The following is a 14,218-nucleotide window of genomic DNA, read 5'->3' on the forward strand; positions in this document are numbered from 1 at the left end:
CAACCAATCCTTGCAGCTGCCTGGCCAGGGTAAATTCCCTCCCATTGATTTGCCAATAGCAACCAAGGCTCAACTACAAGAGGAGGGTGTACTCAGCCCAAACGAACGTGCACCTTCAGTACCCAGCTTGGATGTCAGAGGAGGCTGTGCCACTGAACCCTACAAGACACCTACTACATTAGGCCACACTACCAAGACACAGAGTCAAAGCTGCTCTACCTAATACATAGAAACAAACACAGGGAAGCTGACAAAACAAGGAGACAAAGAAACATGGCCCAAATGAGAGAATGGACCAAAATTCCAGAAAAAAAGGTAAACAAAATGGAAACGAGCAATCTATCAGATGCAGAGTTCAAAACACTGGTTATAAGGATGCTCAGAGAACTTAGTAAGGACCTCAATAACTTAAAAAAGATCCAGTCAGAAATGAAGGATACACCAATTGAAATAAAGAACAATTTATAGGTAAACAACAGTGGAATGAATGAAGCTGAGAATCAAATCAATAATGTGGCACATAAGGAAGCAAAAAACCACAAACCAGAACAAGAAGAAAAAAGAATCCAAAAACATGAGGATACTATAAGCAGCCTCTGGGGCAACTTCAAGAGGTCCATCTTTCACACCATAGGGGTGCCAGAAAGAGAAGAGAAATAGCAAGAAATTGGAAGTCTATTTGAAAAAATAATGAAAGAAAACTTTCCTAATTTGGTGAAGGAAATAGACATGTAAGCCCAGGAAACACAGAGAACAGAGAGTCCCAAACAAGATGGATGCAAAGAGGCCCACTCAAAGACACATTATAATTAAAATGCGAAAGGTTAAAGATAAAGAGAGACTCTTAAAAGCAGCAAGAGAAAACAAGTTAGGTACAGGGGAGTTCCGATACGACTGTCAGCTGATTTCTCAAAACAAACTTTGCAGGCTAGAAGGGACTAGAAAGAAATATTCAGTCATGAAAAGCAGACACCTACAGTGAAGATTGCTCTGCCCAGCAAAGCTATTGTTTAGAATCAAAGGGCAGACAAAGAACTTCCCAGACAAGAAAAAAACTAAAGTTCATCATCACCAAATCATTATTATATGAAATGTTAAAGGGACTTAAGAAAAAGATCAAAATCATGAACAATAAAGTGGCAAAAAATACATATCAGTTGAATCTAAAAAACAAACTGAGGAAACAAGAACAACAGAGACAGAATCACAGATACAGGGAGCGTTTTGATGGGTGCCAGAGGGGAGTGGGATGTGGGGGAATGGGTGAAGTGGTGAGATTTAAAACTACAAATAGGTACTTAACAAATAGCCATGGGGATGTGAAGTACAATATAGAAAATGGAGTTGCCAAAAAACTTATATGCATGACCCATGGACATGAACAATTGTTGGGGGACTGTCTGAGGGATTGGGGGTTCTGGATGGAAGGATGGCAAAGGGGGGAAAATGAAGACAACTGTAATAGCATAATCAATAAAGTATAATTAAATAAATAAATAAAAATTAAAACTAAAAAAAAGGTAAGGTCCATGAGATGAAAGTTTTTATCTATTTTAGTCTGTTTTATTCATAGCTCTACCCAGGCACCTAGAGAAGTGCCTGACATTAAGGTAGGTGCTCAGTAAATATGAGTATTTCAAATCTCATCACGCAGGTTTATAAATGAGGAGTATCTATTATTTTTAGGGAGGAAAAAACTCAATATATACAACCAAATGACTATTGTCTACTTAAGTCATCACCCTGGGAAAGTGGCCTTGTACACTTTATTTCTATTGCTTAAAATAATTTTGAAACTACACTTTTAGGATTATTTTAGAAACTGCATTAAAAAATTTCTTCCTTTAACTTTATGTAATTTTGGACCCCAAAATATCAGTCAGGTCAAACAACTTACACTCCTCATTCAGTAGAAAGTGAATTATGGGGAAGATATTTGCCACCACTGAAGGTCTGCAAAAAATAGGAACTTCACACCCTGGCCAGGGTATCTCAGTTGCTTAGAGCATCATCCTGATATGCCAAGTTTGCTGGTTCAATTTCCAGTTAGGGCACATATAAGAATCAACCAAATGAATGCATAAATAAGTAGTATTTCTCTTTCTCCACTCCTCTCTCTAAAAATAGTTTTTCTTTCTTTTTCACTAATTTATTTTATGTTGATTTCTATAGTAGCAACGAAGTTGGCCTGTCTGGTTCCATCATCAATTTATTGGGTATATATAGTTTCAAGAATACAGTCTTATCAGAGACCCAGAAATGAGAGATAAATCTAGTAATAGAGTTCATAATATAGAATTAGGGAATTCTCATTAATCTTGGGAACAAGAGTAATTATTCATTAGGAAGTTCCAGTATACAGTTTTCTAAGTTACTAAGTAGATGGTTAAGTATTGAAAAAGACATAAAATAATGAAATTCCTGATAAACAAATACGTTTGTACTTCCATCTCCTATAAAACCATTAAAATTTTAGTATGTAATTCTCCCTACTTTTGTCTATGCTATATACATCTTTTTATAAAATATGGGGTACTGCCCTGGTGTGGCTCAGTGGCTTGAGTGCTGGCCTGCAAACCAAAGGGTTTGTTTCAATTCCCAATCAGGGCACATGCCTGGGTTGTGGACCAGGTCCCCAGTAGGGGACATGTGAGAGGCAACCACAAATGGATGTTTTTCTTCTTCTTTCTCCCTCCCTTCCCCTCTCTCTAAAAATAAAGTCTTTAAAAAATATTTTTTAAAAAATAAAATAAAATATGGGATACCACCCTGACTGGTGTGGCTCAGTTGGTTGGGCGTCATCTCACAAAGTGAAAGGTCATCAGTTTCATTCCCAGTCAGGGCATTTGCCTGAGTTGCGGTTTGGTCCCCATTCAGGGTGTGTGCGAGAGGCAGCCGATCAATGTTTCTCTCCCTCTTTCTCCCTTCCTCCTCCTCTCCCTTAGACAGGATGGTTCTCAGCCACTATGGATGATTCCCTGAGAGGGACTTGGCTAAGTGCAGTCTGTCACTACCAGACCAGCAGCTGGGAAATGAGTACCTTGGTCCTGCAGTGGGGAAATTGCAACACACATCACAGCATCTACCACACCTTGTTCTATTACTTTTTCAGTAAAAATTATTTTCTAAAATATCTAATGAATGAAATAAACTAATAAGCAAAAAAGAACAAGAGGCATGGAAACATGGAACAAACAGTGGCCAGAGGGGAGAGAGGAGGGGGACGATGGTGGAAAGAAGGGAAAGGGACTAGACAAAGAACATGTATGAATGACCCATGGACATGGACAACAGTGTGGAGACTGACTGTGGGAGCAGGGGGGTGGGATGGGTGGAGCGAGGCAAAGGGGGCGATATTGGGATGACTGTAACAGAGTAACAATTTTAAAAAAATTTTAAATCTATCATGGGATCCTGGTTTCTAAAAATTTCTGATCATCCTGACTCCCTGGACCCCTGGGTTTTGCTCTGTTCCTTTCTTGAAAACAAGGGATTTAATGAGGAAATAAATCTTCTGTGTAACGTGTCCACTCTGTGAATAAAAAAAAAAAAAGCCCAGCAGAATAATATTTATGAAAATAAATAGTAATGAACTTGACTATTGAGAGTAGAAGGTATTCCTGGAAGCTCTCAGAATTTTTGAGACAGTCCCATTTCCTTTCACATGTAAGTTAGTCAGCCATTTATAGTTAAGAAAACTAGACAAGACAGAGAAGTTGTGTCAGCTTGTGTGGAAGCTGTGTGTTGCTGGGAAAAGTTAACAACTCCCCATCCTGTCACTTACTAGCTGTGTATTTCAGAGAAAATTACTCATGCTTTGTCTGGACTTCAGATTCTCCACTAATAACCAGAAACATACATGATCCTTGTCCCAGGTTTTGTAGCTGTGTCTAAAGCCGTGTTAAAACCCCATGCCCTCTGAACACATGGAGAATTAATCTTTAAACTCATCATCTTGAGGCCTGTTCAAAGACTCCTTAAAAATATGACTCCCATTATCTGCCATTATGTATGAATGGATTAAATGTTGTGCTTATATATAATGATCTAAATTTATAAATGAACTTGATGTCCATTAACAGTAGTTGCAATACCAAATATGGGGATCTAGTTTAAAAGGGTCTTTAGCTATTCTTCCTTTTTATCATTTAATTTTGCAGTTATTTTATTTCCTGATGACTAAACTATGTATATATTAAATCAAATATTTAGCTACATATATTCCATTATTTATTATCAATTTTGCTGCTGAACATTCAAACACTTTCTCCTCAGAAATCAAGATTACTTTTTATTCACTATTATGTAGTTAGATGAAAAAAGACACAATTTAAGAAATGAGGGGACTTTCAAACAATGTTTAAACTGTTTTACTGTGTACACTAATGCAACATTTCTAATTGATTAGAAGCTGATTTACTGTTTCTAATGGTTTAGGAAACATTTCCTAGGTAGTTCCTTTGTAGCAATGTCCAGCACAGGGCCTCACATAAAAGAAGCCTAAAAACTACTTACTAAATTTATGAATAACAACTACTTAATAAAAAGAAAGTCTCTGATACTAACAATTTAAAAATAAGACACTAAATTATTTTGTAGTTTAATGCCAATCATTACATATTTAAATATAATTGAAAATAGTATGTCTGAATTCAACAAAATAATTGGAATACTACAATCATTTGCTGTATGTCCTCGTTCTTATTCATCAAATCATTCATCTCCTCCTCTATCTACCTCTTTGTTCCTTATAAAAAACGGGTCTTTACTTAAGTAAAAAGATCAATAAATCCTTTTGAAAATTGATGAAAACTATGGATCCTTTCCCTTCACAAAGCACACATCAACACAGAAGTTTACACAGATTCTAGGGCTGCTTAGTTTTCTTGAAACACACTCCATAACTCTTGCGGGTATTGGGCCCCAAGTTAAGAAGTAACATTTTATAATATATCTATGCATACATCCATTATTTGCATGACTGTATCTGAGACAAGCTCTATGCACACTATATTATTCAGTTAAATTCTTACTGCGTAAGCTTGCTGGAGAGTCAACTTCTGTGAACACATCTGCTTTAGACTACTGGGACCTCATTTGCTTCCTGTGGTATTAATTTACTTTATAATGAATTACACACACACTGGAAAGTCAAATTTGATTATGACTAACTTACTTCAGTGGTAGACTCACTTCAGTGGTAGAAGGTAAGAAGGAAGCAAGAGAAAGGTAAGCAAAAAGAAAAAGAAAAAGAAAGAAAGAAAAGGGCAGCAAGAAATAGGTGGTAATAGGAAATAGGTGCTCAAAAGAGGGATGCCAGTATATCAAATGAAAGAAGTCAAAGATATACTTAATCTACTTTGTGATTTTTGTGAAATTCCAATAATCCTAATAATTTTAATATGAATAAGTGAAAAAGAAACACCTACAAAATCAAGGAACAATGGAATCTCTGTACAGCGTACTAGCTCCACCCTCTAGGAGCTACAGATGAAACAGATGTGTAGATAAGCAACTCAAGAAATATGTAAAGGATGGGGAAAAGTGTCTCCAAAAAAACTAATTAACTTCCAAAGCATTTGATGTCTTGACAGTAGCTGAATTTTGATTTCCAGAGACAAATCCCTCAAACTGCAGCTTGCATATAAAACTTCTTAGAAGCATTTCAAACTGTATTTTTACATTAAGGAATGTAGGCTTCTCTCTTCCATCTCACAGAAATAAATCTTGAAAATACTCATCAAATTCTTCTTCCCTATATAAAAAAAGGTATACATATCAATTAAACAACTGGAGAAAAATACATTACTAGGTAACACATGAGATAATAGAAATATTTTAAGTTAGTATTTGCTGATTTTTCTACCTATCAATATATTTCATGACTCATCCATTAAATAATTCTTAGCTTCTAGAGTAACCAAAACTATATCCAGATTAATTGAAATGAAAATGTTTTATATGTTGGTACCTCTCCCTAAATGTATTTATTATCTAAGTTCTTACTTTGAAGTACTTTGTAAAATGTTACTTCTTCTCTTTAGTTTTATGGTTCACTTTATAACTTCTCTGTTCTTTCTCATATTAAATTACAGTCTGATCAAGAAATGAACAAAAAAGAAACTTTTTAAAGGAAAAATATAAGTGTTACTCTTAGCAATAGGGAAAATATGCTTAGGCTTCAAGTTTTTCTTACTAAAGAAGAGTAAAGCAGTAAATGTACCAGTAGATTATGTCTAAGACAAAGAACAGAACTCTGAAAGGAGATATTAAATAATATATTACTGTGTTAAAAATACTATGAAAATTATAAATAAATGTTAATGCTAAGAGCCAGAGTGGTACTATGGAAATGGCATAGGTTTTCAAGTCAGAAGTTGTTTAAGTCCTAGCTCTGTCACCTATTAGTTGGGTGAGCAAGTTACTTAAATTCTCTGCACTATTTCCTTTTCTGTAAAATGGAGAACATAACATTTCCTCATAGAGTTGCTTTTTTTCCTCCTGGGAATGGGGAATCAAGCTGAATAGTCATATGTAGTGTACCAGTCTCTTTAGAAAATGCTCTTTTAGACTGGAGAGTCACAATGGGACTCTATCATTTGGTTTTAAATAACTGTGACTGCATAAAGCCATCACAACCATGTCAAAATTGAAAAAAAAAAATTACAAAATCAGATAAAGTTGATTTAAAAATTACCTGCAACTTGGTATTCCCCATGCTACTGTCTCTTTCCCCTAGCATGACAAAAATGCAGCGGAGTGTTTAAAATTGTAGTAAGAACCTAAGTAAAATTAGCTGAATCTCTGTGAGAACTGAAATGTTTAGTATTTGATCAATGTCAAATTTTATAAAATCACAAAGAATTTGGGATTATAAAAGCCTTCGTAAGATACACTTATGTATCTTTATTGCCTATAAAGGTAAATTGACTCTGAGACCTATTCCATCATTTTCAGCTGTAAAACTATTCAAAGGGAAATTATATGGTTGAAAGTTTAGTCAATAATTTAACTAAGATAGCAATGTTGTATTTATACCAGTAGCTTTTTAATAATGTGATATATATAATGACCACATGTGAGAATTCTTTGGCTAAAAAAAAAAAATAAGGTCAAAAGTCACAGAAAACAACAATCTTGTTAAAAAAAAAAAACTCACAGCATATCTGAGAACATACAATTAGAATGATTAGCAAGGTATTTTATAATCAGCTTAAATTATTGAATTATGGCTAATTCAACAGGTCTCTTCTATTATGAACCAAATATGCCTTAGGGACTAACAAAATGAGACTAAACTTTATTGAGGAGTTGCTATATTTGTAGGTATTGTACCAGGTCCCTTACATTCTTTATTTCATTAAACTTTAATAATAAACTCTACGCTATAGGTATTACTTTATCCTGTTTTAACAGATAAAATTCAAGTGGTGAACATTCCAGTATATGACAAGAACTGGTAACATTCCAGCCCATAACCAGACAGCTCTTCCAATCCAGAGCAGAGAATAATGCAGGCAATGAGTATCTGCCTTTGAGAGCAAAGGGGTATTGGCAAGTCAACTTTTACACCGGTATATGTCTTTGAGTAGCTCCCCTGTACAGGTTTATGATGGTCAGAATATGTTGATGGACTTTGGAAGCTAGTAAACAACCATTTTCTGAAGGAATCTAAGCAAAAACCAGGTCACCTATTAGAGTTGAGGAAAGATTTACTCACCAAGATGAAGCTGAACAAGTTGGATCTTTATGGCCACAAACAATGGCTGGGAATAATCTCTGATCTTACCAGGTTAGGTGATCCTTGGCATTAAACAGTTATTCATGATGGTAAGTTTTTTCATTAACTGTTGTCAAGAATGGCTGTAGTCATAGCTTCCTAAACTGTTGTAAAGGGTATGTATTATCTATTTATATAAGAACTTACTGTGATTTTTCATCGGTTTCTGGTAGTGGGCCCTTCCAAAGTTCAGATTCTGAGGTACTTTCTTCCTCATCAGAGTTTCCTGTTCATTTAAAAGAGATTTTTTTTAAAAATGTGATTATTATAAATAAAACACATTTTGAACTACCCATCAATGCAATTAAATTAACTTCAGATTTAATTGCAGTTTAGCTTCAACTTTTATGGCTCTCTGGAAATTTAATTCACTCTTTCAGACCAAATAAATTCTTTCTAAAAATAAATAAATAAGCTGAGACATACCTAAGAGTCCCAGTAAAAAGACCAAAAAGTCAACAGCACATGGAAAACTTAAGTTATAAAAAGTAGCAATTCCAATATTAACTGTTGTAAAGGAATAATCTCTTGTAATATACATGGTTGTCTTTGATTTAGTTTCTTATTTTTTTGGCCATACAAAAGACATGCAAGTTAAGATTTTTGTAGAGAGCATATATTTACTTTAGGATCAAGACCTCAAAAACTGAATTAATAAATAGGACTGAGCTAGTTAAATTATGAAAAGAAAGATATTTTTTAAAATGAATGTTGATTATATTAATTAGAAGACACCTGTTTCAGTGAAGAAACAGGAATTCTTATATGTTTTTGTTAGGAATAAAATTTCTGTAAACTTTTTCTTGAGGGAAATCTAGTAATATAGATTAGTTTAGAATGTATATACCCTTTGACCAGCAATGCTGTTTTTAGGAATTTAATTACTTACTTAAAATAAGCACCTCGGGTTTATGTACAAAGATGTTCATTTATGATAATAACAACAGAAACAAACAACCTAAATCCCCACTAATTAGGGATTAAGGATTGGTTGAATAAATACTATACAGCTGTTAAAAAGACCTTAGCATACTTATATGCATCACCATGGAAAAATGTCCGTGTTAGGTTAAATTTTTTAAGTTGCAGAATGCATGCACAATGTAATCCAATTTATGGTTAAAACATTATGCATATATCTGCATATAGATATATATGGAATTATATTTGTTATGCATATAACTGTATTATAAGTATGTAAGGACCAACCAAACTGTAACAGTGATTATATTACCTGTGGGCCTGGGATATTTTCACTGTCTACTCTAAGCATTTTCAATGCTTTTGGATTTTAAGCAATCAAATATTACCTTTAAAATAATTAAAAATAATAAAGATACATCTATTTTTAAATTATGGCAAAATGTTTCAAATCAATCACCCTATATTAGCCAACTAAAAAATTATCAAGTACTAAAAAGTGTATTATGAGGCAATAAAATTATATGCCACAAAGTAATTACAGTAGTAAATAATTCCTATCCAATAATGACCATTAGTCTAAATAAGAACTGACACAAATTTGGTCTATCAGTACAGAATGTTAAACAGCATGTCCCTTAGTTAAACACAACACAAAAATAAAACAGCACTGATTTGCCACAGTGGTTTTAGCCTTTCACCTGTTGGACTTTGCTCCTTGAATCAATATGTGTATCTGAACTTTGGTCCTAACTCAATCTATTCTGGCACAAATTTTAACAAAAATGGATTAAAAAGAAGGGGGTGGATTTCTAATGATCTACATACAATGATGATAAAATTATAAAGCCTTTGGAACAAGACTCCTATTCAATGACAGCCAGTGTCCCAAACTGAATTATGCAATAAGAATTAAAAGTTTTCTTCTCTTATTTTTATGGAAAAAGAAAGCACAGAAAAAGTAAGTAGGCCTAATAAAGTTATCACTATGGTGTAACCCTGTTAATGGTGTAAGAGAACAAATCTTACAATGCCTTTGAAAGTGGACAGCTAATTTCAAAAGGCCTTACAGCCACCTGCTCTCATAGTCCCTCTCAAGAGCACTTCCCAGATGCCAGCCTTCCAACACCAGTTTTCTGATAGGAGACAATCAAGTTTTCCTTAAAAAAATCAAATCAGTTTAGAATAACATTATAACATAACTCTCTTTGAGGGAGCAGCTGCTGAAAAACTGGCGCAATTTCCTTTGTGAAGTAAATCTACAAGATTGGACTACACGTCCTTTCAAGTCCCTTAGAACTAGTGCCATGTATCTAGAATCTCCTATTTCCCTGAGGGTGACGATAACTATAAATCATTCCTATTACTGCTATAACCTGCCAGAGGTGGGAGGGGTGTTCCTAAAGAATTAACAATTAGTATAATGAACAATACAAAACGATGCTCTTGCATCAGTGTCAAACCTATGCAAATCTGTTAGCAACTAGGGGTCAAAATTTAAGTCTTTGACTCTCTGTGTTAGAAGGGGATCATGGAGGTCTTTAATCCAGCCCTTAGCCAATGAATCTTATTGTAACATCTCTGGTAACAGGTGACTGTCCAATCTATGCTCAAACACTTCACTACTTCCTGAAGCGGCACATTCCCCCATTCTTTTCTTCCTTAAATTAAGGCCAAATTCTGTCCTCTGCAATTTTTATCCATAGACTCTAGTTCTTCCATTCAGTCACCTCTGGGGGTCCAAGTCAGGGAGTCCCAAGATATCTCACAATGGCATATTATTTTCAGATAAAGTTACTTAGGAAGCTGCCATTGAAAAAATACCCTGACCTCTCTATCCCTAAAAGCAGGGAATAAATCTCCCAGCGAAAGCTACCCTCCCTGCACCTGGGGGCCAAGAATTCCTTTATCAGAATTAAAGAACCCAGAGCCAAAGAATCTGTGCAAACATTGTCTTCTCTTTTCTCATTTACTACCCAAGCCCACATTTTGTTTAATGCCTCATTAATGAGTACCCAAACCTTGCTTACATTCCTTTCTAATGAGCACTTTTTTTCCCCTTTTGTCCTGTCAATTCCTTAACTAATTTATTGTTTCTTTGTCTAAGAATTATAAAAGATACTTGGTTTGATCATTTCTTTGAGCCTCATTTTATGATTTGAACATCATATTATGACCTCCCACATGCATGTTTTTCTCCTGTTAACCTAATCTTATGTCCATTTTATTGTTAGTCCAGCATTAAGAATTCAAGAAAGGTGCAGAGGAGGCAGGGGGTAGGGGTGTTCTCCCCTTTCCCCCACACACCAAAAATAAATCTCCCCCATAGTAGTGGTTTAGCAAATACCTCATTTCCATGTCTACCTCCTTACCCTTTCCTCCCAGTCCTTCATCTTTCCCCAAGATAAACATCCACCGTTCCTTCAACCTTCTTCCCATGACACAATTTCAAGTTGCGTCAAAACTGTGGTTGTTCTATTCTTGACTGCTTTAAGTTTTCAACATTCCCTTTAGAATGTGAAGCAAACTTCATACAATTTTCCTCATGCTTTGAGAAATAAAGGCAGGTCTATCATCTTGATTTTCCTGGACATTACATGATACCCATATACCTTGGCCTACTGAAGAAGTGGCAAATCTCCAATTATGACAACAAATCAACAGATCAGACCTTTACAAACTTAATTTTTAATCTGACCCATTTTAGAGAACAAATATAGAATCTGTTTAATGTCTGGTATTTTTCTTTTCTATTATAACAATTTTAGCTACAAGTTATCAATGACCTACTTTGTATCAGACACATGCTTTACACAAACGTTATCTCATTAGACATAATAATCCAACAAAGTGAAGTCTCTTTATACCCACTTTACCAATAGAACTGAGACACAGATAGAGCATATCATTTAATGTGGATTTATATAATGTATCTGCCAAAATGTATTGACTAGATTTACATTTGACTCACTGATGAACAGTTAATAATATACATAAAAGGTCACAGACTTGCAAATCTGTGTTTAATCCCAGTTCTGCCATTAACCAACTACTTGACCATAGGCAATTTATATACATGCATACCTCATTTTATTATGCTTTGCTTTATAGTGCTTCACAGATGTTGCTTTTTTTTTTTTTTTCAAACTGAAGGCAAGACCCTCCACAGCAAAAAGATTATGACTTGCTTTATAGCAATATTGGCTGACTTGTGGTGTTTGGGAACTGAACCTCCAATATCTCTGAGGTATGCCTGATACAGGGGATAAGCAGCATAATTCATAGGTACAAAAGAGACAGGGGGGAATTAAGAACAGCATATGAAATGGAGAAGCCAAAGAACTTATACACATGACTCATGGACATGAACTAAGTGGGGGAGGGAATGCTGGTGGATGGAGGCTGCAGGGCAGACGGGGATAAAAGGGAGAAAAAAATAGGACAACTGTAATAGCATAGTCAATAAAATATACTTAAAAAATTAAAAAATATTTTTAAAAAGGAAAAACAGTAATGAATCTGTGATCTACCTTTGCAACTATGCAGGACTTTTTGGTAAACATTTTTCTGTGTTGATTTTACCTATAGCTTTATTTTGCTATTCTATATTATTTTTCCATTCTTCTGTCATCTTCAAAAAATTTCATTTTATATATCTTTGTAAGTCATTGTGAATACTTTTTGGAATGGTGCAGGGAAAAATAAGAAAATTTGTAGTGAATATTCAATCAAATCCAACCTGGTTTGATTCAATCTTGTGAAAAATCATATAACTTATGAAAAAACTAATTAGTAACAGCCAGTTGCAGACATTTGCTTCCCATGCACAAATCACACACTTCACTTGATCAATCAAAATCACCAGATGACAGAGATAACTCAGTTCTGTGCAATATAAGCAACATTTCTTAAATCTTAATCTACCTCCCCAAATCTTTTTCCAACCCAACTCCACTCCTCCATTTCTCTTCCTTCATATTCCATAATGTAAAATTGAAATGTATACACATTGTATTCCTGGAGAAAAATCTTATGCTCTTCTATACTTAAAATAAGAAACTTTTAAATGTTCTAAATTGGGGAAAAAATTATACACAATTGGTCTTATTCTATAATTTTCTCACATAGTACAAAAATAAAAAATAATTTACATCTAAGCAGGTTACAATTCATGGGAAACCTAAATTGCAAATAACTTGAATCTACATATTTTTATTAAATAAAAAGATAGTTGATACTTAATAAAGAGATACTTGATACTTACTGTTTACAGAATCTTCTGATTTCTTTGAGGATGTATGTCCTGAAAAGAAAACATCATTGTTTTGTTAATAATCATCTTGCAGTGGTGGAACAGTTCTTCTCAATAGTCTAGTTATTGTTTAGTCTTATAGAAAAGCACTTCACAGTCTTCCAATCTTTCATGTTCCTTAGACTTATCTATTGCCCTAATCAAAATGTTAAGTTCTTTTGAGGGATATTTTATGCCTTCATATGGGCTGGAATACCTAGCACAAAGCTTAAAAAATAGTACCTGTAAAAAAATATCTTATGTTACTAAAAAAAAAAAAAACCCCAAAAACCCAACCCATAGATTAACTGTAATAGAACCAATACTTTATCTATATAGATGTTCAACATCTGAAAATCACTTACAAATAAATACTCATTTTTCACAGTACTTTTTTCAAGGGCACAGGTAAGAATTAGTTCTCAGTAACTGAAAATCACATATATAATTATGTCATATAACTAAAAAATTCAATTCTACAATGGTTATCCAATGATTTCTTCCAAAGGAGAAGTGTAGGGTGCTACTGAAATGTCTAATAGGAACCTAACTTTGCCTGGAAGAGTGGAGTGAAGGGTGTTAGGAAAGGCCTTTCCAAGGAATGGAGCTTGGGGATGGGGTGGTGGTAGGAGGGTTAAGATGCTGGAGTTTCTGTCAAGACATTTTACCTAAGTACCTTGTTCATACCTTCCAAAGCAGACTGGCCTTTGAAGTCAGGCTACTGGTCTGTCTGTCTTAAACTTCCTCTCTAGTCATTCATTCAGCCAACTAGCCATCCAATTCATCCATCCATCCATCCATCCATCCATCCATCCATCCATCCATCCATCCATCCACTGATAACAAGGTGCTATGAGGATAGATGGGATCACACAGGAAGAACAGAGAGAGAGAGAGAGAGAGAGAGAGAGAGAGGAAGTTATATAATAGTCTGAGCAACTCAACATCTAAGGGTAAGACTGAGGAACTGTAGTCAAAAAAGGTGAAGAGGCCAGAAAGACAGGAAGAAAATCAAGAAAGTAGATTGTTTTGAGAAGGAGTGTCAACAGTCCAAATACATCTATTAAGCATTTATTCATTACAATTCAAGTTTGGGCCAAATTAAGGTGGACTGGCAAGAAAGTATCACATCAAAATCAATATAGATCCAGATAAGGAGATATTGAAGAGTTTCATACAGTTTTCCTATAAGTTTGCTAAACGGTTGCCATTTTCTACTTTATATC

At 34.6% G+C, this 14,218-nt stretch overlaps 1 protein-coding gene across 1 annotated transcript in view; it reads right to left on the bottom strand.

Annotated features, from left to right (window-relative positions):
* Nucleotides 1-4,611: 4,611 nt before the first annotated feature.
* The window catches only part of LOC129070025 (protein FRA10AC1), a 29,780-nt gene continuing 20,173 nt past the window's right edge, over nt 4,612-14,218 (bottom strand). Inside the window, exons 12-14 of the mRNA XM_054572869.1 lie at nt 12,966-13,004; nt 7,928-8,006; nt 4,612-5,755 (exon numbers count right to left, since the gene is read on the bottom strand). Coding sequence (XP_054428844.1) covers nt 5,713-5,755; nt 7,928-8,006; nt 12,966-13,004 — 161 coding nt within the window. The 3' untranslated portion in view covers nt 4,612-5,712. The remainder of the gene's footprint in view (nt 5,756-7,927; nt 8,007-12,965; nt 13,005-14,218) is intronic.

This window comes from Pteronotus mesoamericanus, unplaced genomic scaffold (genome assembly GCF_021234165.1).
Source record: "Pteronotus mesoamericanus isolate MK-2021 breed Mesoamerican mustached bat unplaced genomic scaffold, CSHL_Meso_final contig_24, whole genome shotgun sequence".
Lineage (NCBI taxonomy): Eukaryota > Metazoa > Chordata > Mammalia > Chiroptera > Mormoopidae > Pteronotus > Pteronotus mesoamericanus.